Here is a 24568-nt window from a genome sequence, read left to right on the forward strand (position 1 = left end):
CGGAATCACTGTCTCTTGTAGTTCCTTGAAAACATTCGTTTTAAAAAAAAATAATAATCTTGAGCTACGCACATTTATAATTTTCTGAATTTAAGCCAAGTTTTCCAGGCTCATCCTTTGCTTGAGAGCCCTCCAGTCGATGAAGATGCTTCACTTAGCCAGCCTAATTAGTGATTTTTGTCCTCGTTCAATTGCCTCTGTCTCCGTTGTGCATTCAAACGAAGTCCTTAATGCACATGCTAATAGTAGGCCTACCTGTATACAAACCTGGTTGGTTTCACAATGATCAATAATCTTTTTTTTTTTTTTCAGCACACGCGAGGTAACATATATATGTAGCTATATGTGAAACATTTGGGGACATTTTCACTGCAGCCTCCTCTTTGTATCGCTGTATGATTTTGTATACCTCGTTCATAAACTCCCTGCTTGCAAACCAATGCATTCAGCTGCCTGGGGGAGGAGTGGAGGGATGACTTGGATCATCCAATTTAAGGCTATCACAATAACAGAGCTGCTACTCTGTAGTGGAGAGCTAATGCCACAATCCACGACATAAAACCCGCGAATTTACCCTCAGACATCAGCGCACGCAGTAGAATAGCCCTTAATGCGAGGCATTCTCAGTCCCCCATTTCCATCAGGCTCTCATGACTGCAGAATTGCCGCGGACTGCAAGTTATCAAGAGGCACTAATTTCACATTAAAGACCATTGACTGCAGTGGCTTGATTCGAGGGTTTGCGACAATTAACACAATCAGAATCGGAGCCCAGATCGTTTACCTTGACTCCGTAATTATTTTTTGGCCACGCGCGCGCTACGCACGTTCGCAAAATTGCGCGCGGTGTCAAAAACCGGGAAGAGAGAGGATGCAGCGCGTTTTCATAAAGCCACTGTCTCCGAGCACACGCAGAATAATCAAATACAAAAAGAATACAGTCGGAAATATATCACGCTGTTTATTAATCCCGGTTTAATTAGGTGTAAATTTTAAACGGTTTAAATTAGGTGTCTGCGTTTATGTTGTACCTTCGCATCGACTAATAGATTAATACTTCTAGTGATAAATAAATAAATAGACTATATTCTGTGCGCATAATCAAAAGCTTGAACGAAAATATTTATTCTGCATCTTATTCTGCATTCTTATTAGTAACTCTGATAAGCCGTTAGCATTTATTTTGTTATCAATTGAAAATTCACATTATAAACTAGTTGTAAAATGTATATAAAGGGTATCACATACAAATACCTATTTGATAAATACCTATTTGATCATATTCAACTCATTTTCGATCAAATTAAAGCAAGATAGTTTAGTTTAAATAGTACATAGTGTAGACACACACACACACACACACACACACACAAACACACACACAAATGGAAATTAAACTAGATTCAGTATCCAGTTTTTTAACTTCGCTTTAGACAGGTGCGTCTGTCAGTTGAAATCCCGTCCATCGCGAGATTTGCCCTAGCCATGTGACAGAGACGTAGGGAAAAGAAAGAAAACAGGAAGCGTCGTAGAGTCGCGAAACGCAGGGCGATAGCGTGTCGTATTTAGAGTGTATAAGATATGGAATTGTTAACAAAATTTACATTTGTATTAGCATGCGTATTTGCAGAATGGGCGGTTACATTCGTTGCCGTTGCTAACTGCACTATTTTCCCCTCAGAAATGAGTGGCGATAGTGCACTAAAGCTGCCACCAGCATTCATTTCCGTATCACAGAAGAGCGCTCCGGGATCCTTCTACTCTCTCGGTCTTTCATCTGCATTTCCAGAAGACAACGAGTATTGTTCTGAACTGCTTCGCATCTACGGTCAACGCTACGTGACTTTCGCGAGCTGCCTCGTGACTTACGCGCGACCTGTCAATGTGTGTCAGAACTGTTACCCCGACTACAAGAGTCTGTGGAACATTTATACTAACATATCATTGGACAAAGTAGGTGCTCATTTCGAAAGTCAATTTCTAACACCAAAGTGCCTGTAAATGTTTTTGCGTGAGTCACGTGCACTCAAGTCTCGTGATTGTGTGTGTTCACTATAGACTCACACTGACTGGAATATTTTGGCTTGCTTAAGGAGCTATTTTAGTCCATTTAAAATAAACCAAGTCTATTTAAATAGTTACACATTAGTATATATTTTTTCGTTGTACCTTTAAAAAAAAGCTAAAGATGTCAATGCATACTGTATGCTGTCTTTGTAACAAGTTGTTATTATAAAATGTGACCCAGGACCACAAAACCACTCTTAATTTTTTTTTTTTAATTGATATTTAAACACAACGTGAAAGCTGAATAAATAAGGTTTTCATTGATGTATGGTTTGTTAGGATAACATTTGTATGATATACAACTGTTTAAAACTCTGGAACCTGAGGGCGCATTTAAAAAAAAGCCTGAAAGAAACTCACTTTTAAATTTGTCCAAATTAGTCCTTAGCATTGCATATTATTATTCAAAAATGTTCATGCATTTAAGGTAGGAACATGATCTTAACTGAATATCATTATTTTTGTCATAAAACAAAAATCAATTTTGACGATTCAATGTATTGTTGGCTATTGTTACAAATGTGTGGCTTAGGATTGGTTTTGTGGTCCAGGTCACAAATCAGTTATGGACTGCAGCTGTAGAAGTTAATGCATAATACTTTATGACTTGTGATTATGTGTTGTCCTCATAGTCTACCCCTGGAAATGTCAGTTGCCATGACAGCCTGATGCGTTCTGATAGGTTGATGCTGCTCTATATCCTGTTCGTCAAATTAGATGAGATCTGGGAATCAGCAGATTGCAAGAGTAAGTAACAACCTGAAATTCTTAGGTTTAATTAAAACTGGCATTAGAGTTCATGCTTTACTTAAGCATGATCTTTTATTTTCATTTACACAAACAAATTGTCAGTTTTATGACTTTTTATTTAGCTATGATCATTTTGAGAATTGTTTTAATATCTTTTGTTCGTTAGAATGTCTGAATGAAGACCAAGACGCTCTTTCTAATGAGACTCTTAACTTCATGGCCACTCTGAATGAGTCTCTCTCCTGTTTTGAACAATACAAGGTATTATCAAATGTCTTTTGTAGATAAGCTCATTTAAAACGAATTACTAGAGTTTGAGCATCCTGTTCTCTTAATAGAAGAACCACACTGAACTGTGTAAAGACTGCAAAACGTCATACAAAAAGTTGAGCGAGGTCTACGGCAGCATGGCAAAAAAACAACAGCTTTGCATTGATTTAGAAGACGCGGTGAGTATTAAACAAATTCCCAAGTCAGTATAAAAATACGTTTGTGCAAAACAGCACCCTCTATAGTCCTACCTCTGTGCAATCTAAAGGCTGGAATACAAAGAAGCATATCAGACATGTTTTACAACTTATTCAGATTTGAAATGTAGTAATTGTTCCCCAGTGGATTCTCTTTAGTGAATGGGTGGTGTCAGATGAGAGACCGAACATCAAGAAATCCACAAGCCGAAAGGCGCATGTCCAAAACACATAATAATGTTTCCTCCAGTAAAAAAAAAAAAAAAAAAAAAAAGACCATCCACTGTTGTCCTCTTACATTAAAATTCAGCAACATCACTGTTTTGGAATGATTTTTACTCATGCTTAATTTGTAAATATTTCTCTTAATTGTAGATTTAATTGTAGAAAACATGTAGCTTTTCATTAATTTGTGGGGCCTGGAGACGTGCTGATTGCTTGAAGGTTATTCTAATGCAATTATTAGTTTTTGACACTCCATCTGATAGCACCCATTCACTGCAGCGTATCCGTTGGTGGGCACGTGATGGCAAATTTACATTTTTACATTTTTAAATTAAAGTGTGTTTCAGACTTTACAGACAGTAGGCACACCAAAAAACATCTATTATAAAATGTATATCTAAAATGCATTTTCCTTTGGATACAATCTTACACTTATCTGACAAACGCATTCATGTCATGTAACGCACTAATCCAATATAATCCATTGTTTTTTTTGCTGGTACAATGAATTTTAGATTTTTGGTCTACAACTAACTTCAAATAACTTACAGGTTTTTGTTAATTGAATTACTTTAGTTATTTCTCCTGTTTTTGCTAGATGTTGGAAAAATCTAAACTTTTTTGTTGCTACAGTGCTTAATGGCAGCAGATTACGATAGAACTATCAGAACTGTGTTATCATTGCCTTGCTTGCTTCTCAGATGAACATGACACAGCACCTGTGGAGTAGTAACTATAATTGCTTGTTACCTCGGGAGGAGACGGTGCCTGTCATCGCAGTGTCCAGCTTCATGCTTTTCCTCCCCGTCATTTTTTACTTAAGCAGTTTCCTGCACTCAGAACAAAAGAAGCGCAAGCTTATACACCGTAAGTAACTTGCCTAGTCTCGCAAAGAGTCTCTTTAGAAAGTTTAAGGAAAAGGTCAAAGGCCTTTGATAGTGTTAATTGTGCATGCTCCATTCTTACTGCTTTAGATTTCATGGTCAATCACTTTCAGACAGTATTTAAGCAAGCGGTCTCAAAAACATGTAGAAAGACAAAGTGTGTTTTTAATGATCTAAGGAAGTCTCTCATTCTGATCCACAGCCAAAAGAGTCAAGTCCAGCAGCAGCCTAATGAATATCCAAGACAAATTCAGCTGAGTGGACATGAGGCATAGAGAAGGCACTGCATCTTTGGTTCATCGCTCCTACTAAACAGGCACTTTCAGCATGGGTAGGGTTCGTAACTTCTCCTGGACTCCAAGCAAATCTGGGATCAAAGACTTTAGGATGCTCCACACATGCTGTATTCTTTTTCTATTTAAATCATTTTTCTTTTTTTTTTTGCACAATTTGTGATTTGCACTATTGATATCAGTTCGCCAAGTTTTACTAATAATTCTAACAATTTTCTTAAAGAAACAGTGATGATTTCTATACAGTGGATGCTAGTATTATATTATTGTATTTATGGTATGAAGGAGATGTAATCCCGAAAGAGGGAAATTTATCTTGTATATTAGACTGGTTATGCTGCATTTTCACTGCACTATCTGTTACTATCAGAGCATGTTACATTTCATATTCTCTATTTTCCTAGGTGATAACAAACTCACACACACACACACACACACACACACACACACACACAAATGCACGTACACATACACACGCACACACTCATTACATGGCAGTGGTGCCACTTCTGGAAGCACTCCATGTGCATTAGAGAAAGATCTTGTAACAAATACTTTATTCAGGGGCAAAGGTGTATGCAGTGAGTAGAGGAGAAAAGTAAAGGACGGAAGAGGCAACATGAAGCTTTTTTAGATGTGCCTGTTTACTTCACTTTTTGTTTTACAATGGATTTGCCATAGTCTTCTCTCATTGTGTGGTTATATACAGTTATTCTGAAAAAGATAATTAATGCTAATAGACCAGAGAGCTCCTTCATTTTCTGGACTCGGGTTTTGACCATAGCATTATATGAGGTAAAGTGTTTCGTACACACTGTATGCGCTAAGGTTCATTCATAGGATTTTTACATACTTCTGCGGTTGTGAAATAGTTTTCAATCCAAATAGCTTCCTCATTCCTCCATTTCAGTTTTTCTTAACTCCTAAAGCCTTCCTTGGTGCGATTGACAGGCTTGTTGTTTTCAGGGTTATGTGGACTTTCCTTGGATTGCAAAGAGCCTGTTTCCCCAGTCATTAGCAGCTAATCTAAATGTAGGATAAAGTTACTTGGCCGATTAATCGTAACAACACATCCGTTAAGCTGCATTGGCTTTTTGGTCTTATGGAGCCAAGCCACACTGCCTGTTAAGCGCATTTCACTTCATTTATCCAATCATATGATCGTACAGGAATATATGGGGAAAAATAGCCTTTTCATTTGTGGCTCATGAGTGCAATGTCTAACAAGAATGACAGCTTTCATACCTGCAATGCCAGATCTGTTGGTGAAAGTCATTATTCCTGACCTGACTGCCAAATGTAGCAACCAGGCGAATTTTATGGCCACGTGTTTGAGGAACTGACGCAAAACCTGAAATACCTTTTGAAATGTATGACTCAAACCTTAGTTTACCTGACAAGAACCTTAGAGAGGATGAGGGGGAACGGGTGGGGGATAGGAGATTATCCGTCATCACGTTTTGCCCTGCTAAAATCAGAGCGGTGACTTTGGACCTTAAGCAGTGAGCCCATTATGAAATATTCCTGAGCCTGAAACTCAGCAGGGACTGATTCAACAAACCTTCAAAGTAACTGCTGCATTTTTTTAAATGTTGCCATTATGATTTTGGATGACTTCTACAAATCTTTTTTTGTGTGTTGATTTAATGACTGCTTTGTGCTTTTTAGAAAAACTTGCTTACTAACAAAAGTCTGAATTTAATTTCATTTTTTGTAAGGCTGTAATATTATTACGAACAATAAAGAGATTTCTAAATGTGTTTTATTGTATTATATATATATTTGTATGTATTATTCATATGTACAGTATTGATTATGTAGTATGTATTATATACAGCATGTTTAGCAGTGTTCTTACCATAGTTTTTTTACAATAACCCCACTGGCCTGTTTTCAAGCACCATAATCTGCAAAGGAGCTTTAATAGGAAAAGGCAAAGAGAATCATGGTTTATTTATTTATTTGAAAAATTTAATTTTGTAATTTGACTCCACGTCAGTCACCCTCTAATATAACGTTGACAGTAGTGTGTGTGTGTGTGTGTGTGTGTGTGTGTGTGTATACAGCAAATGAGACTTTATTCCATCATAGAAGGTCAGGTGTGTTGTGTTGGGGGTCAAAAGCCTTAAAGGACAAATAAACATCTGATGTTTTAGACCGTAAGATAAAGTATGTGATAGATCAAATTTGTATAATATCAATATTATAAATATACTATAATTTGAATTTTAATATAAATGAAATACTGTGAATTTATTACAAGGTTTACTCATCAGATTTGTATTTCTCATTCATCCTTTCCTTCATTAGTTTTTTTGTTTTATATTTGTACTTGAAGGTTTTCTTTATCTACTCTATATAAATCTGCTCTGTCATTAGTTACGCATACTTTTTGCGTACCTTTGGTAGTTATGCAAACGTTTTAAAGCTGTCAATTAGCTAAAGTTGAATATGGTGCTTTGTTGAAGAAATATAGCTTTATAATTAGAGAATTCTCACTAAAGATCCAACATGTGTTGCTGAATGAAAGGGGCCATTATGACCTCACAAGGGTCAAAGTCTGAAGATCATGGGATTATGGTATTATGATTATAGAATCACTTCATCACAGTGGTCACTTAGCTACAGAGCTCTCTATCCAGCTTCCATTTGCTGCTGATCATTCTTAAATGTTCCACCCCATTACAAAGGTCGTACGAGAGGTCAGCTGGAGGAGACATCGCAGATGCTGATTGGTGTGTCAGAAACCTAAGGTGGATGACTTCTGTGCCCCGTAGCTTCTTTTAATAAGACAACAGGATCACAGTCGGCAAGGCTTACACAAGCCCAGGGGGTCTAGCAGAATAAGAGCTTTTGAATAATGGGCCATGGCATAAGGGCAGAAACATCTGACCCTGTTGGGCACCCCTGCCCACTCATCTTTGGGTACAGTGGATGGCCCATCAGCTGGATAAGACGGCTATAAAGCCTCTTGAAGGGAATAATAGAGAAGATTTCAGGGAGGCAATAGGTGGCCACCATAGTGCTTCGTCTTCATCAAACATGAACTCCATTCAGGACCATTTCAAAATTTAGTTTTGCATCTGAATAGCTCAGTACAATAAAACAGAAAGCACTGGACGAAAGAAATAATTTTCTAAAGGTTTCACTAAAGGTCTATATTAATGTCCATGATGTTACACACTCAACTCAAGATGGTATCTATATATATATACACACACACACACACACCAAACGTATGCTAATGGTCATGTTTGTTTACTCTCAATTTCGTGTTCATGCTCAACAATTACAGTTGTGTATTATCTTGAACCGCCAGGTAAGCAAAGAAAATTGTATACCGACTACGACCAATAATTTTACAGCAATATTTAAAAAGTTTCGTTTATCTGGACGAACTATCTGTCGTCGCCATGAAAAAAAAAAAGTTTGCTCGGTTGACTCCGCTCGACCAATCAGAATCAAGTATTTAGGAGGTCCTAAAAAATTGTTAACAGGTTTCAAATGATTAGACTACAGTTTAAAAAGTATTAGGATCGTGAAAAACATTTGATATTTATGGAATGGACCTTTATTTTTCTATCAAGTTTTAAAATAACGATATGCCATGTATTTGTGTCACGGTCTTAATTTCCATGCAACTTGTTATAGTTGATTTTTATACAGATTTATGGCCTTCTAGTGCATAACCTCCGAGTAATAATGTGTAAATTAAGATGAGGGGTTGTGACCTGCACAATTACTCGCTGCATATTTAACTCTGTCTGATTAACGCGGGACGGTAAGAGCATCTCTCAAGTCTGAAGTAAGCAATCTCATCATTGTAGCTCTTGTTTGTTATTTTGTGCTGCTATCATCATTCAGGTCAATGGGATTGAAGTGGAAACGGCAAAGGTTATTGAGGAGGGTTTGAGCATGATCACTTCCTCTCATTTTTTTACTCTCTCCCATATCAGCGAAGCCACTTGATGTTTTTCACTCTTTTGTAAATGATATTAAATGTAGGAACAGTTGATCCATTGATACGATCTACGTTATAAACCGTACACCGGGTTCATCGTATTACTCTAGTGCCATCTATCGATGGGATATGGATTTTAAGCCACACTTTGCTTAATGAATGAATAACAGACTGAGACGAGATGTTTTCGTGCCATCATTGCTTAAACAAGCCAGTTGTGAACCAGATGTGTTGGTTTGCTGGTCATGGTTTAGTGGTTTTATCTGGTAAAAATTCTGACCAGCTAAACTAGAAAAATACATGCTTTGCCGGAGACCAGCTTAAACCGGATAAAACCGCCTAACCGATGTAGGGTGTTTTTCTGCTTAAATTTAGGTAAATATGGCAATATCCTCTAAAGAAAATCAATTTTAGTGTGGATATCTATCACATGTTATAAGACGGGTTTGCCATAAGAGGGCGACATCCGAAAAGCATGGCGCTTGAAACGTGTATTGCGTTTTTGCTAGCAGATAGCTATGATGTTGAAGATTTCACATTATTCGAGAGAAATGCAACTCGCAAACGTCGGAAAGCAAGGTGAAGAAAACTGTATTGTATTTTATCGCAAATGCTGCTTTTGCGATAATAATAAAAAAAAAACCGCCTCTTTTAACGCGCTATTTATTTTCTACAGCTTGCGACCGTTTAACTGCTGGAGAAATATTCCTTCAGTTGTTCAACTTGTTAAATCCAACTTAAACTGGTTGAACCGTGGTTGCTGGTTGACTACCGACAACGTACCGAAAGAGCTCGGTTAAATAAGGGTTGTTAAATGAAGATGACAGCTAGCTGGAAACCAGCAACCAAACATCTGTGTTTATTTTCAGCTATGAAAAACCCAATGATGCAACTAATTGTTTTGATGTTAATTTATATCTCAGCAGAATGAAAACTGAACCAAGTGATGATCTGCAAAGGTAAGACGATTCAAGCAGTAGCTTATTTGATATAACAAAGATGCTGTATGTAATCACATAGGATCAATTCTTAAACATGTTCTGTTTCACATGTCAGAGAGGATGACAAAAGAGATGTTTTCAATACTGTGCTTGAAAGCTTGATAATAAGTGATTTTAAGAGTCATTTCCAGCTGACTCCATCCCAAACTGAGGTACCTCACTTCAAGCTAGTCTTTTTTTTCCGTTAATCTGTTTTGTTTTGTAGAACAAAATTGTTCTTTTTGTGTTTGTAGGAGTTGGTACGGTTGCTGGCACCTTGCAAATGGACCGCCGTTAGGCAAGAGGGATGGACAGTGTGGCACGCAGTGCTTGCTAGCCTGTGGGCTCTTTCTACCCAAGAGTCTTACCACAGTGTGGCAAACCGTTTCCACATCGCAGAGTCACTCGTTTGTGATCAGCTGGATGAGTTCTGCACGCTTGTTACCAGTAACTTGGTTAATGAAATTCACTGGGAGCTCGGGGAGGAAGCTGAAATGTCTGTGGTGGGGTTCCTTTCTACTGTGGGGTTACCGGATACTCTCTGCGTAGTAGGAACGGGTTTCATTCCTATTGAGAAACCTACAGATGTGCCAGATCCAGAGGCATACAGAGACACAGATGGGTCGTACTCCATAAAACTCATGGCTTTTTGCAACCACAAGGGCCGCTTTACCTACGTTTCTGCGGAGCACCCTAGAAATTGGCATAACTCAAGAGTCCTTTCAGCCACGGAGGTTGGCAAGGCGTTGCGGGAAAACCCTTTGGCTCTGCTACATGGCAAACACATCATTGGCAATTCCACATTCCCACTTTCAGAGCACTTTCTGACTCCATTCCCTGACTATGCAACACTAGGACAGAAAAAAGTATGTTATAACCAGAAAGTGCAGTCATGTCTTGCAGTAGCACAAGGCTCCCTCCATACTTTGAGATCTTGTTTTCAGAGGCTCAGATGTCTGCAAAAGCATTCTGTTTGCCAAACCGGTTTAGCTGTGAAGACCTGCTGTATTTTATACAACATGTTTCTAGAAACATACAATGTGCCTGTGGCACTGATTGGGGACGATGCGACTCAAAAACCTTTTCATGAACTACGTTATGGACACTCTGGAAGTCTTGGTGGAATATCTAAAAGACAAGACATTGCGGCCTCACTTGGGCGAACCACAAAAAAGAGGAAATATACATGTACAATTAGTTTTGAAATGTAATGTTGCATATGGTGAGTGTTACATGTTGACAGAATTTTTTTTACTGTTTTGTTAATCACTGTAGTATGTTTATTTTATGATATTATATGTTGGGAGTGTTATCATAATGCATATGGTGAAATACAAAATCAAGAAGGACAAGCGTTTCTGTACCACAACCATCTTCATCTTCTGCTAGGGTGAATTTGTGACCCGTAAAACAAGACTTTCTACTACGTATTCTATGCATTATAGATTCATTGTACTGTGGGATGTATGTTTATTAAAGTTATAACTCAAAATGCAATTTTAAAAAATCTTCCAAAAATCCTTGGGTTGGCTAAGAACCTGTCTGGGGGCACCAAATCTGTACAGGTTGAAACCCCCTCTTTGGGGAAAAAAAGAAAAACTGCATCTAAAAATATGAGTTGTGTGAAAACACGTACTGTCGTAGAGCGCATGCGTAGAACACGTACACTGCCAGGCGCACGGATTTTTCGTGTTTCAGAACTTCGACAACAAGCGGCAATTCGTTAGTAACGTGCCATAATAAAAGCCCAAGTCATGTTGAACGTGGAAATCCACCCATTCTTTATATTACTGGTAATCTAAATGCAACACAATAAATCAACATTTGTTTTTAAAAAAATACCCACTGATTTTTCACAGGGTCAGGTCTGACGGTCAGTCTTAATAAAATAATACGAAAGTCTTTTATTTTGAAAGCAATCGCTATCGTGGCAGAAAGTGGATGCTGGCTTCGCTCTCAGCATTTGTGACTAGTCCTACTACAGTGGAGCGACTGATAGGGCGGCAAGGCGGCTGAAAAAATCAGGGTTTAGAGCCGCTGCGAAATGGCTGGACAACAGTTTCAGTACGACGACAGTGGCAACACCTTTTTCTATTTCCTCACGTCTTTTGTGGGACTAATAGTCATCCCAGCCACCTATTACCTCTGGCCCCGGGATCAGAATGCGGGTAAGGCCCCATATGCTAATACACTACCAGCTAAGCAGTTACATGTCGCTTGATGATCAGCACTGATAACTAGATTGCCACCTCTAAGAGAAATACTTCCTGACTTGGCAGTAACGTTATTTATTAAAACGAAGGTAAATTTAGTAAGGACACTAAGGGCTCGTCTAATTGTTGATACGTAGCATTAGCAGCTGACCCCACTCAGCTGAACTGCAACAGGGGTATTTTCAATACTTTTCAAAATGCCAAATATAGATCATAATGCCAGTACTTCCAGAGATTAAGTATAGGCTATATTTAAGCATTGCTAGCATCACGCGCATGCTACCAACGTTAAATGTACTGGTATTACTACAGCTGATCTGTTCATACAAGGGTCTTAATCGAGTATTAACTGTGTCTTTTCTATCTGCATGGTATGACACTCCCACACATTTTTCAGCACGTGTTATGAAATGTTGCAAAGGTGTCTGTTTATTAAGCTGCTCTTGGTATGCTCCCCTTCTTGGGAACTGCACTTTTACACGCTGTTTACATGCACCAGGTCGACATGCTGTTAATGCTTTATTTAATATTTGCAGACAACAGATTCTAGGTTCTCCAGGCTACAATAGAACAAAATTACAATTTTACTAATTTAGTATATTGACACAACACACCTTGCATTATAAGTAAGCTGTCAAAGAGAAATGCAATATGTAATTGAATTAAAATATGTACATAAAGTGCAAATGTTGGTATGCGGTGTTCAGTTGTGCAAACAAGTATGCAGCGTGCGCTGTAACACATTCACAAGAAAGGTTAATAGGTTCTTGGTTTTTATAGGCCCTTGTGGCCTACCAGACTGAAAAGTGTTTTTTGCATGTGTATATAAAACCCTTCAAATATTAATAAAGATGATTTTACCATTTGCACACACATCCATGTCTTCTATTTATTCTGTTATATAACAATACAATTTTGGCACACTTTGAGGCAGCTTTTGTAATCTAGCTCACAATGTAAGAGGGTCACATTCAGATAAAAATAAAAAGGTTTGCAGTACCTCACTGAAAAGTAACAGTACTGCCATGCTCTTTAGACATGTTAGTAAATTAATAAGTAATTATCAAAAACGATTTCTATCCAGTGATACAGTACTGCGTTGGCAGAATTTGTATGTTTGCGTGATGGTTGGGCATTAGATTGCAGAGTGCTGAATTAATTTTTGTTGTTCTCTGTTATGTGAATTGATTCGCAGAGCAATTAAGGTTGAAGAGTTTACGACGAGTTCATGGGAGATGTCTGTGGTATCGCCTTCGGCTTATGAAATCACAGCAGAGCATTGTTCCAACACTTAAGTAAGTGATTATGCTCGTGTGTAATTAGTAAAAGGAGGTTTAGGGGAAGTAATCTCATTTAGCTCATTGCACCTACTGTTATTATGACACACTGCACTTGTGTCCTGTCTGCGGTTTGTGAGCATATGGTTTTTAATGTGAATGATAAAGCAACAGATGTGCTTTTTGGTTTTTTTTTAATTAACTTATATATTTTCATAGTCAGACAAGTCAAGATCTATTTGATCTATTTGTGTTGGTCTGATTTAGCGTATTGCTGTGACCCCTCCCACAGTTTTGGAAATGTATAAAACTATGAATTTTATGCATGACAGTGACTTCAGACACTCATAAAATCTCTGCTCCGACTATTTAAAGAACAAAGCTTGCATGTATTCTGAAGTACCTTGTCTTTCGGGGCTTAAATCTGCTCCTTTTGCTGTTGAATCACCGTGACATATAACAGCTGCTGTCCTATTTTATTGTACGCTTTGGTTACAAACTAAAAATGCGCTTCTCTTTCATCTTAGAAAAGCAGCCCTGTTGTTTGGGTGGGCAGTATTTCTTTTCCTGGCCTATAAGGTGTCTAAATTAGATCGAGAGTACCAGGAGTATAACCCCTATGAGGTCCTCAACTTGGAATCAGTAAGGACGCTTGTTTCTTCTTATTTAAATCTTTAATCTGCTACTTCTTAAGATTGATATATTCGTTTTGTTTTTGTTTAGGGAGCATCTATTGCTGAGATTAAGAAGCAGTACAGAGTACTGTCTCTGAAACACCATCCAGATAAAGGCGGAGATGAGGCCATGTTCATGAAGCTTGCTAAAGCTTACTCAGCGTAAGGCTGTTGCCGCCACGCGATTTATTTATTGTTGCCTTTCGCATTTAATGTCGTGTTATTAATGGCGTTTGCAAACTCATTTTTCTATGCGGGTTGGTGTTGGTATTGCAGTGTGTAATCATAGGTGCGGCACAATGCAATTCATAAAAGCCTTTTATAAAAATGTCATCCAGCGTGCCAGAAATAAACACTTAATCTTTTTAAAATACCCAGCCAGCACCTTTCTGTTACTTGTCAATATTGCACCGCATGTAATCATCCGGGGTTTTTTTTTTTTAATGTTCCACACTGATGCTTTCACACAGTTTAACTAATGAGGAATCACGGAACAACTGGCAGTTGTATGGCAACCCTGATGGCCCAAGAGGTGACAGATTCTTTAACTTCTACATTTATTTCAAAAGAATTGTTCTGTTTGCATCACAAATGCTAAAAATGTATCTTTATTCTAATCTGTATTTTATTTTACTCTTTGACTAGTGACGAGTTTTGGAATCGCTCTTCCTGCATGGATTGTTGACCAGAAGAATTCCATGCTGGTATGTTCACTTCCTTTTTGTTCCCCTGTCAGTTAAGTTTTATCCACATTTACATAATACATAAATGCCATAAGAATGCAGTAACCTACAAAATGTGTTGGCTTGTGCCCTTTACAGGTGCTGCTGGTCTATGGGTTGGCTTTTATGGTTATTCTTCCTGTGGTTGTGGTAAGCTTGTCTTCTAATCAATAATTTAATATCTATATATCTATATCTATCTATATATATATATATATATATATATATATATATATATATATATATATATATATATATATATATATATATATATATATATATATATATATATATATATATATATATATATATATTAGTAACACAGAGTCTCTTATGCTGAGCCAGTCTCTTACTGCTTAATCTGTTTTGCAAACTATATCATTTTTGTTTTTCATATAATTCATATGTAGCATTTATTTATTGTAGTTTCTTTCTTTCTTTTTTTTTGTAATATTGATACTGTTGATATACTGATATGATACTGAAGTTATTTATTTTTTGTGATTTAAAAAAACTGAATTTTAATTTAAAAAAATCCTGCTAACTCACAGTATTCAAAAAGTATTTTTTTTTCTTCTTCTTCTTTTTTTGTACAAGCATTTTGGAAACCATAGTATAGAAACATTTTTAGTTTATTCTGATAGCAATGTGTATTTTCGTTCAGGGCACATGGTGGTACCGCTCCATCCGCTACAGTGGTGATCAGATCCTCATCAACACCACACAGCTTTTCATGCACTTTATGTACAAAACGCCTACAATGAACATGAAACGTAAGTTGAAGAAAAATGTTACGACCCTTTAAATTCATTAGATTGTGCAGACTAAGTCTCTTCTCTGTTTGACAGGATTGGTGATGGTGTTGACCGCAGCGTTTGAGTTTGATCCTCGTAGTAACAAAGAGGCCATTATAAGACCAACAGACAACATAGAAGTTCCCCAGGTGAAACGTTCAAAACAATGTAGAGTGCTTCACGAAGTTGCTAGTGATAATGATTAAAATTTAATGCTGGTGTTGTGTCCCTTTGTGCAGTTGATCCGGGAGCTCGGGAACATTAATGTGAAGAAGAAAGAGCCTCCATTCTGCTATCCCTATAGTCTGAAGGCTCGAGTCTTATTACTTACACACCTTGCAAGGATGGATGTTTCTGAGAACGTAGAGGAGGGTATGCATTCACATACACCTCTCAAGTGTCGGTATTTAATCTTGTAAGACAATTAAACCCCAACTACCTGTCTAATGCAATTGGTTTAATTCACGCGTTTACAAAGGCTTTCAAGAAATGCATTGCAAGTTTGTTTGATCCCTGGGAATTAAATTCATGACGGTTGTTTTGCTAATGCCATGCCCTGCCAGTTGAGCTACCTGAACAGAATAGTCATGTTATTAATGTGAATTAATTAGCCGTTTTATATCTTCTGCAGATCAGAGGTTTGTGGTGAAGAAGGGCCCTGCTTTACTACAGGAAATGATCAATGTTGGTTGTCAGCTTACCATGATGGCAACCAGCAGAGGAGGTAATTAACATAATGATATAACAAAAATAATGTTTTCATGAGTGTGTGTGTGTGTGTGTACATACAGGGATGCATTAATGTGAGCAAAACACTAAAGACTACATTCTTACAAAAAGATTTATGCTTGACTATTACTATCTTTACTTACTATTTTTAGTAAAAAAAAATACAATTCCTCCAGAATATTAAGCGTCACAACTGTTTTTTAACATTGATAATAAGAAATATGTCCTGAGCACAAAATCAGTGTTTTAGAATGATTTCTAGGATCATGTGACACTGGAGACTGCAGTACTGATCATCACAGGGGATAGTGATATAATGTATTAAAGTACAGTCTTATTGTGTTTTTAATCATGCATCTTTGGTGAGCCTATGCGACTTCCTTCAACAACATTAAACATCCTTTGAAAGGTAGTGTATTGTATGATGCATGATTTAAAAAAAAAGCTGATGCTGGATTTTGTAGGGCTTCGTGCTCCAAGGCTGACATCTATAGAGAACTGCATGAAGCTGTCCCAGATGGTGGTTCAAGGACTGGAGGAGGCCAAATCTCCTCTGCTGCAGCTGCCCCATTTTGAAGAGGAGCACCTCCGATACTGTATTTCTAAGAAGGTACCTCTTTTTCAAAGCCTTTGCAGGTCACAGAAGGATCCGTTAAAGCTGTTGCGTTCGATACCACCAGCTGTTATGTTTTCAAATCTTCTCAGTATCGCCCATCTCTCTCTTCAGTATAAGGTACGGACATTACAGGACCTGGTCAGTCTGAAGGACTCCGACAGGAGAAATATGCTGAGATTCCTTGGGGAGGAGAAATACGAGGAGGTCCTGGCGGTCCTTGCGAGCTTTCCCTACATCAACATGGAGACCAAACTTCAAGGTGGGATGGTTCCACAGCGCTTGAACACTCGTACATTTAATAAAACGCATTACATGTGACTTAAACTCTGTGTATGTTTCACTGCTCCATAGTGCTGGATGATGAAGATAGCAATAACATCACAGCAGGGTCCATTGTCACAGTCACGGTCACCTTGACGAGGAAGAGAATGTCTGTGAGTAGTATATTTGTGAGAATGTCTCATAAGCCTGATGTTTAGTTGTGGGCTGAAGGTGTAATGCTATTAAAATACAGCAGTTGATTTTTAAGTTATGTATATCTTATACAGAGTTACAGTCAAATAGCACATCCTGAAGTTGCAGCAGCCATCCACTAGAGTTCACTGCTTAGCTTCTTCGAGATTTCATTTTGGCAAGACCACGCAATTGACCTTTTTTTAATGCACAGTAACATTGCACTAAATCTCTGTTTGTGTTTAGGAGATGTTCGAGAAAGAGGAGAATGCATCGCTACCTACTGAGGAAACTAACGCAGAGGAGGTAGCAATGCTTTTATCAGAGAAAGCTTCCTGTTCATCGGACAGAATTTGATAGTGATTTACATGTTGTTATTTGCTCATTACGACGTCTAAACATTTCTGAATATTATTTTGTACTTCGCAGCAAGGAGATGCCAAATCAAACAAAACAAAGGTCTGGCAAAATAAGAGTAAAGGAGCTAAAAAAGCTGCCAAGTCTAAAAAGAAGAAACTGACCAAGAAGAAATCAGTCACCCAACAGCAAGCAAAGGGAGACAAGGCCAAACAAGCCAATGGCAACGTGGCTGGAAATGTAAGGGTTATATTGCTGTATATGTTCAGTGTTACACTTTTAAATCAACAACCTTCAGTTTTAATTGATATACATTAACATTTGGGGAAAAAAAAAACGTTACAAATTATTACTTTTATTCAGCAAGGATGCATTAAATTGATCAAAGGTGATACTAAATCCCTGGTTTCAGAGACAAGATACTTGCAGCGAGTGATCTTAAAATATATTGGTGCCTTGGTTTTATCTCGAGATGCACAATAAGGCATGTTTATAAAGTTAAATCTTCTAATTGCACTAATGACTAATCCTGGCTTAGTCCTAAGCCCTGTCTGTGAAACCAGGCCTTTTTTATTTAAAATTTCCATTTCAAATAAATCTTGTTCTTTTGGAACTTTGGAAAGAAAGTATCACAGCTTCCACAAAAAATGTGGAGCATAACTTATTTGAACTTTTAATAATAATAATAATAATAATAATAACAACAAAGGTTCTTGAGTGTTAAATCAGCAAATTGGAATGATTTCTGAAAGATTATGTGACACTAAAGGCTGTATTACACTTTTTTCGTTTAAATTAATGCTTAAAATGTTTGTTTTGAAATGTATATTTATGTTATATTTATTCATTCTGGTCAATTTTTAAATAATTAGGCCAACTCTGTGTGCTTTTATTTTCATTCACAGGATGTTGCTGCTGCATCAAAAGCGGAAGAGGACGATCTCTCTGACAAAGGCAGTGAATCGGACGAGGCGGAGGGTAATAAGGACTCGCCCAGCGAGAGAGATGAGGATAGTGACAAGCAGAGTGACACTGAAGTGGACGAGATTGCTGGAGATGATGAGGAGGTGTGTGTGTTTTTTTTTTTTTTTTATTTATTTTTTTTTTTTGACTGCCGAGGGCGGCCATTGCACTTCAGCTTTCCATAACCAGCATGTCTCTTCCGTAGGAATGGGAGGCACTACAACAGAGCATTCAGCGCCGTGAAAGGGCTCTATTGGAGACCAAATCTAAGGTCACACATCCTGTCTACAGCTTGTACTTCCCCGAGGAGAAGCAGGAGTGGTGGTGGCTTTACATCGCAGATAGGAAGGAACAGACGCTAGTGTCTATGCCTAACCACGTGTGCACACTCAAAGACACAGAGGAGGTGAGGACACAAACACCCGTTTCTGCTTTTTTGCTTAGTGGGGTGAAATTTTCTTGGGCCTGAAAGTCTTATAAGTCTTAAAAAGTCATGGAAGATAACACTTTATAATAAGGTGTCATTTGTTAACATTAGTTTATGTATGAACTACCATCAATGAACAATGCATTTATTACAATATTTATTCATCTTTGAGTTTTCATTAACATTAAAAGTTGTTCATTGTTTGTTCATGTTCACATGTTCTATTATAGTTTTTATTCATGTTTTCAATTGTTTGTGTTTTATATTGCTATTTACGTTTTAGTTTTAGCTTTATATTTTCTTTGAATTACAGTTAGTTATTTTTCTGCTTCAACTTAATCTTATTTTACCCATCACAATTTTTTGCTTCAATTTAAACTTATTTCATTTAGTTTCAAACCCAATCTTTTTAATATAATGTGTATGCTTTACTTTCAAATGGCAACAACCATATTTATAACAGCTGTAGTTAACAGTTAAACAGTGAATCAAATAGTGAATGAATCAAATTAAATAAAATGTTAAAATCTGTCTCGTTCAAACAGTCTGAATCAGAACGATAATCACAAATGACTGGTTATTAGGATATCGTTAAAGAAGCCCAAAAACTATTTATTGTTCTTATTAGTTCTTTATCATGACTGTAGTTTGTGCCATGCAGGATTGGGAGTGTACATTTCTGTTTGGAGAGGTTTTCAGTCAATTAGTTTTGTGGGGGGGGGTTTTAACAATAGAAATACGAAGGCATTTAGAACGTGAATATATAATGGCAAAAACAAATTACTAGAATTAATTGCAATATGGTGTGCTGTCATTAAAATTGAAAATTGAATTGGAAAAATTGAAAAACTGTAAATTGGAAGATAATAGAATGTGTGTGTGTGTGTGTGTGTGACTGGCTGAATGGTACTAGCTACACAGTTTCCTGCGTAGCAGTTTTCCCCATAGCCTGTTGCCAGGCAACCTCCATACTGCAGTCTCTGTCTGGATACAGAGCAGCCAAACGCCTGTCATAATTCTGTCTGACACAGTGAGTGCTTCCTCTCTGTGAGGAGCATGAGAATGCAAAGATGTAAACAAAAGGGTCATAAATCAGCCCATCTCCCAATTACTCCTCCGTATTAGGTTTTGCTGAGTCGTGTAAAGTGTCCAACGATTATCTAAACTTCCTGTTTACCTCAGGTTGAACTGAAATTCCCTGCTCCTTCCAAAACCGGAAACTATCAATACTCTGTGATTCTCAGATCAGATTCATTCATGGGATTAGATCAGATCAAGCCGCTCAAGGTCAGTTATTTTTCTATGCTCTTTTTTTTTGAAAATGTTTTTTTTTTTTATTTTCTATGTCATATTTGTATAAAATATTTATGGAATATAAAGTTGTTTTAAATAAAATATTGATTTTATAAAATATTCATACATTTTTATAAAATATTTACAAACTATTTTAAGATGATGCATGTTCAAAGATTTGGAGTTGATTAGGTTTGTTTTTTAAGTCTCTTATGCACACCAAGGCTGCATTTATTTGATAACAGATACAGTTAAATGTAATATTCTGAAATATTACTACAATTTAAAAAGCTTTTCTATTTTAATGTATTTTACAATCTAATTTATTCTTGTGATCAAAGCTGGGGTTTTTTTCAAGAGCCAAATCATTCTAATAATTCTGATTTATTAATAATATTTTAATACAATAAATAAATGCCTATATTGTATTTTTTTATTGTATTAAAATATTAATAAATCAGCATTATTAGAATGATTTGGCTTATATAAATAAAAAAAACATTTTAATACAAATGCATTTATATACAATAATCTTTGTGATTATGTTTTCAGCTTGAGGTTCATGAGGCCAAGGCCATGGTGGATAACCACCCTCAGTGGGATATCCCAGAAACTGAGGAAGAGGAGGATGATCAGGAGGACAGTGATGGCATTGAGGAATCTGAGGAAGATGAAGAAGACAATGACTAAACCAGTCATTTCATGCAGACTTGAGCACAGCTCATACACCCATGTGCCCACTCATGCACATACACACACACACACACACACACACACACACACACACACACACACACGCTCCTACACAGCCACATAGCCCCAGACCATTGCCGTCTTCTGGGCCGCCACACACCGGAGGCAAACAGGAGGCAAGGACGTTGACGCCCCATGTTCCAGTTCAAAGCACTCATGAATCACAAATCTGTCCTTTTTTTTCGCCAGTCAAAATAAGACTTAAGGAACTGTTGGTTATCTTTCCCTGCGTTCATCCAGTCATTATCGGTGGGCTGTCACAGGGGTTATTTGTGGGGTGCAGCTGTGATTCAGATTCCTCTCCACTTGACAAAAAAAAGATGTCTGACCAACCAATGCGTCAGAAAAATAAAAACCAGAGTACCCCTGAAAAAACGCACACCTCATGACTGTCATTTTTCGATGTCACCGTTTATGTTTCAAGGGTGTTTTCTACCTTATCATTTTGTACTTTTATGTAGTTTATTAGATACCAAATTTACCAGGTGTTTCCACTTTTTGCGAGGCTGTGTGACGTGTAATCTGGAGTGAGCATGAACCGCGTGGAAGAGGATGCGTGTTCTAAGCTCGAGCGGGAATTACGGGCTGGGAGGTGTACTGCGCTTCTGGTGGGTTGCACCTCAATTTGTCTCTATGGTCATGAAGTGTGGAAGTGTCCAATACGTTCATAAATCCCGCCTATATTTACTTCTTCCAGTTTCTAATCACAAGCGCAGGTTGTCTCAGCCTCACCAAAAAAAGACTGCAGACATTCCACAGCCGGGTCTGATTTATCTTCTAATGTTGCTGCCGTTCAACAAATAAGCAGGTCAATATCATATGGTTTTTTTTTTTTTTTGGCACTATGTAATAATGTTTTTTTTGAAACCTTAGGACAATTCTTGTTTTAGTTGATCGATCCCACTGACTTTTTAAAGCGAAAACTGGAGATTTCCCATTGTTTCTAAGTACGGTTGTTACAAGGAAATCATTTTATAGCCTGAACGTGCACAAGTACAAGCCTTTTCCCATCAGTTACACTAATCTGTTGGCCATAGTGCAGCAAAACAAAAAAAAAATATCAATCTTATCAAAACTTCACTTTAGGATAATGTTTTTATGTGGTTTCTTTTGGAACCGAATGCCTCAATTGCAGATAATAGTTCAGCCTTTTTTTTTTTTTTTTTTTTTGTATTTATAATTTTTGTCTTACATTCCACTCTCATCAAATACGAACGCCTTATTCGATGTACAGATTTTCTTGTGGCCACAAATATTGCAAATGATACAAAAACATCAGTTCGATTGATGGGAATAATTGAGGGTCAGTGTTTATTTCTGCAGGTTTTTCTTATATTTGTTTTATGCATAGACGGATGACAAAGTTAAAGACATGATTTTGCTTTTTTTTTTTTTTTTTTTTTGTGGATACGATTCTTTTCGTCCCCTTTAAATGTTATTTTGCACCAGTGGAAGGTCTGACAGCGTATTGGAAGTGCTGATGTAGTGGTTGTGAAAATATTAGTTTGGTCTGTTCGTTTGTCAATTAGTGGGAGAGGTTAAGCTGACTGATATGAAATGATTTGAAATGTAGAAATGCATATGAAATGTAATCTCTGCATTTATGGTTAATTTTCTTTCTTTTCTTTTTTTTTTTTTTCTTTTAATTTCGAATTTATGACAGGGATTGGATTTTCTTGTTTGTTCCCAATAGCTAATGTATGTATTTTATGGATACGTTTCGGAAAACTGCAAATGTCACTAGAACCCCCTTCCCTTTGTGTTCATTAGCATAAACGCAGTGCAATCTTTACAGAGGGAAGTTCTTGACCGAGAGGAAAGTGTCATTCTGGCTGCATGTAACACATTCACAACCAGTTTTATCAAATTATAAGAGTTTTACAGATAAATAGACATTTTAGTATTATAGTTCCAAAAAGATTGTAGCCTCATAATTCATGCTGTGTGCAGAAGGCTGTGACTGAAGTACACAGATTATGAGAATTCATGTCTCTACATAAACACACAGAGAAACTCACCGGCCGGAAAAAAGGGGTGAATTGCCTAGTAAACAGTATCTGCCACTTTTGTTTACAAGAAAACTGTCATTGTAAATGGAAAATATATATTATTTGTATTTAAATAATTTCAAATAAAATAACTTTTAAAAGATTTTCTTTTTCATTATACGATTGAATATTCCCCCGAAACTCCATTTTTCTTTAATAAGTACATGATTTTGTAGACCGAGAACTCACTAGACTCAGGATTGCCTTAAGAGTTTATTTATTTTTTGACCCATGACATTTAAAAGAATATTTGCCAATGTTAAGTATTATACAAAGGAAAATTAACATGGCAAAGTGCTACAAAAAACTTTTTTTTTTTTTTTTTTTTTAAGTCCCTGGTCTATAAAATCTACATTTTGATTAATTTACGTTTACAGTCAAAGGCTAATATATAATAGCCTGTATGCATATTTTAGGTGTACAGTTTGGACACGAGTCATTTGAATTAAATAAATCCAGCTGTTTCTAAATATTTTTTTTTTTTACTTTAAAAGCGTTTTGTAATTTAAAACCTTGATATTTTTTCGTCCTCTGAGTTAATCTATGTTCCCGATTTATTCCTATTCATTCAACGTTTTTGCCACTTAAAATTATTGCCGTGAGGTCATAAGGAAATCAATGTATTTAAACCAAAAGGTTTGAGTAAAGTCAAGTGTATAGAGCTTAAAGTTAGAAAACTCCACGCGACGCTTCAACGTGTTAAAAAAAGTGCAAAATTAAGTCGGTCGTAGTTTAGATCAGATGAACAGTAGCCTCGTGATAATTCACTGACTTTCGTGATAATATAGATATGATGTGCGTCTAGTCGTATGCGCCGTATTTTGCTCATTTCCCCCACGTTACACACGCGGGCTGTGATGGACACGCTTTATACAAGTGTGTTTCTGCAGGGCGAAACCAATATCAGTTTTCGTCCCACTGACCTTGCGTGGCTTCCCGAGCAGGTTGCGATGCATATTCAACACCCATCCAACATATGTGAATCTTTCTCTCTCTCTCTCTCTCTCTGCCCCCACTTCTGATTTTCAATAGCTTTACAGACACGACCAAAAGGAATGGTGACATATATCAGCTCGGTACATAAATAAAAACTTATTAAGCATCACAATGCATGAAACGACCAGATATGAAACGCATTTTTCATTCTAAAAAATATTTAGTTTGGACTAAATAAATAAATAAAAATGAATCAGATACGCAAAATCCAGTTTAACCGAATCACCGCGAATTGAGGTATTAAATATAGGCTTACTGAGATTTTTATTTTTTTTTTAATTTTTACAAAAAAGATTTACCGATTAAACTAATTTTTTTTATTGATGGTAGACAGTTGAAGACTGGTTGGTGAAGTTATAATTTAGCTTACTGTAATTTAGAATAAAAAATTGCGTTGAATTTTACAAAAAAGATCTACGTTTTAGTATGGTTTATTAAGAAAAACGAAATTAATGAGCCTGTTTATAGTGGCCCTGTTTTGTGCTATGGGTTAAATAAAATTGCACTGGGTCTTCTGTGTTTTATTAGACTGCTTATGAGTCTGCGGACAATATTAAACAGCAGTTTAAAATGCTAAATTGAGAAACGCTGCGCGCTGTCTGAAAAAGCCCGCAATCCTCCACGGA

The 24568-nt window shown here is 37.0% G+C and overlaps 3 protein-coding genes across 5 annotated transcripts; all 3 read left to right on the plus strand.

The window, feature by feature from the left end:
- The first annotated feature begins 1492 nt into the window (after window positions 1–1492).
- On the plus strand, window positions 1493–6446 carry ostm1 (osteoclastogenesis associated transmembrane protein 1). The gene is made up of 6 exons (XM_043220068.1): window positions 1493–1953; window positions 2700–2814; window positions 2984–3078; window positions 3156–3266; window positions 4211–4376; window positions 4596–6446. The coding sequence occupies exons 1-6, from the start codon at window positions 1582–1584 to the stop codon at window positions 4649–4651; spliced, it is 915 nt and encodes a 304-aa protein (XP_043076003.1). The 5' UTR covers window positions 1493–1581; the 3' UTR covers window positions 4652–6446.
- A 2647-nt stretch (window positions 6447–9093) lies between these two features.
- si:ch73-257c13.2 lies at window positions 9094–11124 on the plus strand. Of its 3 annotated transcripts, none has more exons than XM_043219608.1 (4): window positions 9094–9226; window positions 9571–9606; window positions 9704–9800; window positions 9882–11124. In XM_043219608.1, exons 1-4 carry the CDS (start codon window positions 9123–9125, stop codon window positions 10836–10838), a joined length of 1194 nt encoding a protein of 397 aa, XP_043075543.1. In that variant the 5' UTR covers window positions 9094–9122; the 3' UTR covers window positions 10839–11124. The 3 variants fall into 3 exon arrangements, with proteins under 3 accessions (XP_043075543.1, XP_043075544.1, XP_043075545.1); XM_043219609.1 differs by having other exon boundaries at window positions 9096–9226; window positions 9574–9606; XM_043219610.1 differs by having other exon boundaries at window positions 9101–9226; window positions 9324–9606.
- A 442-nt stretch (window positions 11125–11566) lies between these two features.
- sec63 (SEC63 homolog, protein translocation regulator) lies at window positions 11567–23047 on the plus strand. Its single transcript, XM_043219607.1, has 20 exons — window positions 11567–11795; window positions 13036–13135; window positions 13645–13759; window positions 13841–13953; window positions 14262–14323; window positions 14437–14495; window positions 14613–14663; window positions 15178–15286; window positions 15362–15456; window positions 15547–15679; window positions 15939–16031; window positions 16501–16646; window positions 16764–16911; window positions 17004–17086; window positions 17352–17411; window positions 17535–17702; window positions 18368–18529; window positions 18631–18831; window positions 20035–20139; window positions 20698–23047. Exons 1-20 carry the CDS (start codon window positions 11672–11674, stop codon window positions 20833–20835), a joined length of 2265 nt encoding a protein of 754 aa, XP_043075542.1. The 5' UTR covers window positions 11567–11671; the 3' UTR covers window positions 20836–23047.
- Window positions 23048–24568: the final 1521 nt, after the last annotated feature.

The sequence above is a fragment of the Puntigrus tetrazona genome, chromosome 20 (assembly GCF_018831695.1).
Source record: "Puntigrus tetrazona isolate hp1 chromosome 20, ASM1883169v1, whole genome shotgun sequence".
In the NCBI taxonomy this organism is placed as follows: Eukaryota; Metazoa; Chordata; class Actinopteri; order Cypriniformes; family Cyprinidae; genus Puntigrus; species Puntigrus tetrazona.